We start from the raw sequence: 5,836 nt of genomic DNA on the forward strand, positions 1-5,836 counted from the left end.
CCCGAAACACAACAAGCATTCACCCAAAATCACTGAGAAGAAAACTGAGGAGGATCTGGACTGAGGGGCCGAAGAGCAGCAGACAAAGATGTGAATCGTGTGTGTGGAGTTGCTTCTGTCTTAGTTCAGTCAGTTACAGAATCAGTCAAACAGTATAATACATAACAATATAATAATAATATATCATAAGCTCGGGGTACCACCCAAACCCACTGAGGATGTCTGCTGGGGGAACGTTAACGAGCCACTTCTGTTTGTTGGAAGCTGCATGTTGATGTCTTTTAGCCTGTGTTGTGTGAAGCTAACGTCACTGTGAATCACATACAGAACATTCTGTGTTGAATGAACTGAATTGAACGCTAACACTGTCATGTGATATGAACTCACTCATGTTTGTTTGTGTTGTTTCGGCTCCTGATTGGTTCAGATCGTCTCTTGCTCTAACCTCCAGCCAGGTGGCCATGACACATCCAAGAAGCAGAGTTAACACCATTTGACGATTTGATGATCCAATTTAGCAGACTCGTTGTCATGGTAACGTGAAAAATGTGTGTTAGTGTACACCTGTGACTGTGTGCAGATGTGGAGGACAGGAACATTATACACACACACACACACACACACACACACACACACACACACACACACACACACACACACACTACTCCACACTGATTAAACGCCTCACACTGAGACGCATCATCTGACGCCATGGCTCATATCACACTCGCACTTTGCTCCTCGGTGTCAGGACAGCATGAAAAACCAGGAGCAAACATCTGGACGTCGTAATATTGTCATCAAGTACAAGTTAAAACAACCATTATTTTATTACTAATATTGTGTGGGGTAGATTAATTGATAAGTCTATGGCTGCACTGATTAGCTGAATGACAAATAATCAATTAGTAACAATTTTGATGTTCTAATAATTTTGTTTTAGTCTTTTTTTTTCTGCAAAAATGCCAAAGATCTGTTTGTTACATGGACTCAATGTGAGGATGTGAAGATTTCCTTTGTCGTTCATGGTGGTAATTTGAATATCTTTGTTTTGTACTGTTGATCAGACAAAAACAAAGATCTGTGAGGACGTCACCTCAGGTGTTTTTCACTGTTCTGACTTTTTATAAGAAAAACCATTAATTGGAAATAAAAATGATTTAGTTAATAATTAGATTACAGCAGATTTGATGATCAATTAATCGTCTGACTGTAATTAAAAACGATGCCAAGCATCTGTTCTCTTTATGAACTGAATGTCTTGGGATCTTTGGTATTAGAGCTGCACAACTAATCAAAATATAAACTGAATCACAATATGGCCAAGAGCAATATCAAAATCGCAGAAGCTGCAATTCTTTTTTTATAAAGGTAAAACTAGCGACGCCCCGACCTACAGACGTAAAGGAAACATGTTTGTTTGGTACAAGACCAACAAAAACAACCATTTCAACTGAAATCACAATATCTGCCAAATAATCACAACATGTTTTTGTGTATTGTGCAATTTGAAGATGTTACCCCGGCAGCAATGATTCACTATTATCTGCCATTTTACAGACTAAAAATAATCCACAGACTAAATGTTGGTGAAAATAATCACGTGTTTCTGCAGATAAACTCTGTGCTGCAAATATCAGAGCGACATCATCCTCTTCACAGCAGGGCAGCACCGAGCCCTGACGACATTTGTGTTGTAAACACATAAACCTCAAACACAATGGAAACCAGTCCCATCGTACGGTGAGCGCCGACTCTTCAGGCAGGAGGAAACCTGAGCTCTCACACCCATGAATCTTATCTGGTCCCTGCAGCAGTAGCTCCACTGCTCTATAAATGTGGACAGCTCTGGATTCCTCCATAACACAGCAGCCACAGGGAACCCTGGAGGAAAGCCTCCATAAAAGAGCCCATTGACACCGACTGCCCTTCCACGAACCTCTAACGTATTGCTGCCGTCATGTGATCGAACGACTGTGTTGATTTCTCTTGTTTTGAACCAAATGATTTCATGCTCCTAAAATGGAGGTTAATCATTTAACACTGGTTAAGACTAAATACAAAATCACATCAGACACATATTACCACCTGCCTCTTTATATGTTTTTTTTACTGTGTGTTGAGTGTGAAGTCACTCACTCACTCACTCACTCACTCACTCACTCACCATGCGATGCTTTTCAGAAACAGGCTAACAGGATTTCAGCTATCTGTTGCTATGAATGCTACTAATTCCTGTTGCATTTCTCAGCTATAAAACGGGTCAACAGGTCTGACAAAGCAGCAATGAGACAACAAACAGATCTCCACAGTGCTGATGCTACGGTCAACAACACAAGACAAGAGCAAGTGTTTGGAAATCATGACAACATATGTTAAACACAGGCAAACTTCATTAACAGAAGTAAACAACAAACTGAAACAAGCCAAAGGTGAGAAAATATAAATATTCAATATGTTAGTAAGTGGTCAACAAATCCAGCTTCCGTTCGATCAGCACTAACCTTTGGAACAATATCTTCTCATGTCGTCTTGTTTGTCTGCAGCTTTAAACTCTTGTTAAAGGACCACTGAATGACAGATCGCTAACAGCTAGCTTACCTTGGGAAGGTATGCAGCGTTTTGTATCCTGTCCACCATCTCCTGGCCCTCAGGGTGCACGGCAGCCACATGGGACCACATCCTCTCCCAGGTGACGCTCTCAATGGGAAAGCCGGTCCGGTTAACGTAGAAGAGGACTCCTCCATCCTTCTCCTCTTCCTCTCCGGGAGACCGGGAGCTGTTATTAGGCGGAGAGGCGGAGGAATCCTCCTGGGTGCTGCAGCGGAGGAGGCAGTGTGAGCTGGTGCTCTTTGACCGGCCGTGCCTGCTCAGCTTGGCCGGGGAGGTGCCGGTCCGGCTTGGGGAGTTCGGTCCAGTCATTGGTCCCAGGAGGGCCAAGAGGAAGAGGAGGAGGGAAAGTCAGAGCAGGGGATCTTCCTCCAGCTATGAGAGATCCTCTTCGTTTCTCAGTGTGGGACAGTACATTTTGATCTTCAGAGGGAAACCTGGCATGGAAAGTAAAACCAAAACCTTCAAACCAGAACACATTCTGCATCCTCAAATCAGATGTCTACAGTACAGGTAAATATTTGCAGTGCAATGATCACTTCTACACAATGTTTCCATAAAGGTACACTTGTGCTTTCATATGATAATTTCAGTGTAGTTGGTAGAGCTGGGCGATTATTCTAATTTTATTTTCTATTACGGTTTCGTCTTTCAAGGATTATGAAAACAGGATAATCGAGATAAAATGATTATTGTGCCGCATTCTGTTTCACAACAAATTTCACCCCCCCATCCACTTTCAACAAGACTTGTGGAGAGACCATGCCCTGTTTGGCTGCTAACCCGCACTCAGATAGCTTTAACTTATATCTTTATAACGCTTTTTGTTTTGAAATCTGTTTTTTTTATCTTAGATTTTTTCTTTTCTGGTAGTGCTTGGTATTAGCTTTACTATCAACAAGCTGCGACCAGGGTTGATGTGTTGTATTGCACACTAGGCTTTCTAAACTGTTAAATAAAAAAATCTTTGTCAATCAATTAAAATATTGACTTGAGTATCTATTTATCCATCTAGTTAGCTAACTAGCTAACTTTTTCAAAGTTCAATAAATGTGTGGTGTTTCCAAAGTCAATGAGTAATGTTAAATAATTGTGATCTCAATATTGATCAAAACAATCATAATCATGTCATAATCATGCAGTTCTAGTTGGTACAAAGCTGATTTATCAGTAGAGTATGAAACCTTGACTACATGACTACAAATCCCTATAGGGAGGCAAAACCTTCTCCAATGAAGCAACAGTCGACCAGGACCGATTTCTTTCACATAAATCCTGCAAGAAATTTAAGTAAAACGGATAAACATAACAACTATGGAGAAATCATGGGTCCAAAGTGAGTAACAGAACATCCTACATTTAGCACATTGTGGTTCAAGCTAAAAATCATTTACACAAGATCCAAGAATCACACAAGTGGTCTAGAGACTAACGGTGTAAAATGTGTGATATAGTTCAAAGAGGTTCATATAAAAATGATGATATCAACCGAAAAGGTCCCTGTAAACTTATTCATCACTGTGAATGTCTATTTCAAACCGCATCACAGTGAAATTAAAGACATATTACAGAACAAAACCGTCTTTCAAACTCACAGACGAGGAAGTTGCCATAGGAACAATCATCATATCGATATGTGATTTTTCGTCCGAGTGCATTGGCTGAAATATGCCTGCCGTTATTAAAACTAACCGTGCCGTGTTTTCCACCGGGGCTCCGGTTCCGAGGAGACGACGGACCCTCCGGTTTTAAAAGGCGTTTGAGTCGAAAAGCACAAAGTGAGACGAGGTAGGTCCCATTCATAACAAGGCGTCGTTGTCCAGCCCGGGCTGTAAAGTCTTGTTTTGGTCGGAGGCTGTGTAACTTCACCCCTTTCTTGTACGTGTCAAGCCACCGGCAGCTAACGGCCGTTGGGCGGGAAGTAGAGAAGGCTCCCCTTCAAAGTAAAAGCAGTACGTTGTGAGGATCTTGCGTATATTACGACTACGTACTACGCAATCATTGCGGTACACCCGTGAGACCATCACTTCTTCGTCTGTAACGGTTTTAAAAGCTCTAACTCGGAAACTTTAACCGAACGAATCCAGTTCTCGTGAGGGGGGGGGGGGGGAGCCTTTTTTTTATTTTGAAAATCCCACCCGGAAGCTATGCCGTTTTAGCTAGCTAGCTGACACAGCTCTTCTATCCTCGGTCTCACAACACTGCGGGGGCCGTTGCCTCCCACCTCCCCAGTCCGGGAAAATGACCTCCTCGGTGCATTCCCCCCCGGCAGCAGCCTGCACGGCGCCTCGGTATCAACTACCTCTTCAGAAAATCCGCCTTCATTTTGATTAAAAACGGCTTCTTCGGCGCCTCACATGATTCAATCACTAGGGATAAAGCGGTCCTACTAGCTGCCGACCGTCCTCCTGTTTCCCTCCGTTAGCCCGCATCCCCGCCACCCACCAACGTTCGACCGCTTCCCATTGGCCCAGCCAACAAAGAGGGGCGGGCCTGAGAGTAGGCGCTACCATATTTGGAAGTGACGGCGCTCTGTGATTGGTGAATTGTGATGGACGAAGGCGTCAACAAGTGATATATCTGCAACAAATGGGATTTTCTGCCCCTTGTTGCAACTGTTGATTTAGCACATTTCGTATATTTTCAGGTGCGTGACAAGGTTAGTTTACTGTTACTGTCCGAGTAGAATAGATGAATTCAAAATAAAATGATAGAATCAATTGTAGCAGCAACATAATATTCAAACACCTCATAAAAGATAGGCAGAATATCAGTTTTAGTAAAAGCTTTAATGTCGTAAATACTGATGACAACAATATATACATCACAGCACAATAATGTACCCGACAGCAAGTTCATTAAACCAAATGCATCTTATTTATATGGAAATATCATATGAATGTTGGGCTATTACCGTTACACTGCAGTAGTAACTTAACCTAACTTACAACTCCCCCTTCTGGACGCAAGGCATTTTACAACACTTGGTCATGATGAAAACAAACACTTCACAATTCCTGAAAGTAACAGCTGGATGAAGTTGTGCAGCTGTATCAAAAGCAGAGCAATGCTGCAGAACAAAGAACGTGAAGATAAACTATAAAATACTCTCCAGGATTTTGGAAAACTCAGACCAAATACATACAGGAATAAAATAAAATGGGTGACACTCACTCTGGGAATAAAAACTGACTTTGCTTTCACACCAAAAAGCCTTATCTAATAA

General features: G+C 42.1%; 1 protein-coding gene across 1 annotated transcript in view; it reads right to left on the minus strand.

Moving 5' to 3' along the window:
• Positions 1 to 5,027, minus strand: part of vash2 (vasohibin 2) — an 18,528-nt gene extending 13,501 nt beyond the window's left edge. The window contains exons 1-2 of the mRNA XM_023397519.2: positions 4,303 to 5,027; positions 2,602 to 3,047 (exon numbers count right to left, since the gene is read on the minus strand). Coding sequence (XP_023253287.1) covers positions 2,602 to 2,922 — 321 coding nt within the window. The 5' untranslated portion in view covers positions 2,923 to 3,047; positions 4,303 to 5,027. The remainder of the gene's footprint in view (positions 1 to 2,601; positions 3,048 to 4,302) is intronic.
• Between the last annotated feature and the right edge of the window lie 809 nt (positions 5,028 to 5,836).

This window comes from Seriola lalandi, unplaced genomic scaffold (assembly GCF_002814215.2).
Source record: "Seriola lalandi dorsalis isolate HSWRI2012SDOR001 ecotype SW California unplaced genomic scaffold, Sedor1 jcf7180002055009, whole genome shotgun sequence".
Lineage (NCBI taxonomy): Eukaryota > Metazoa > Chordata > Actinopteri > Carangiformes > Carangidae > Seriola > Seriola lalandi.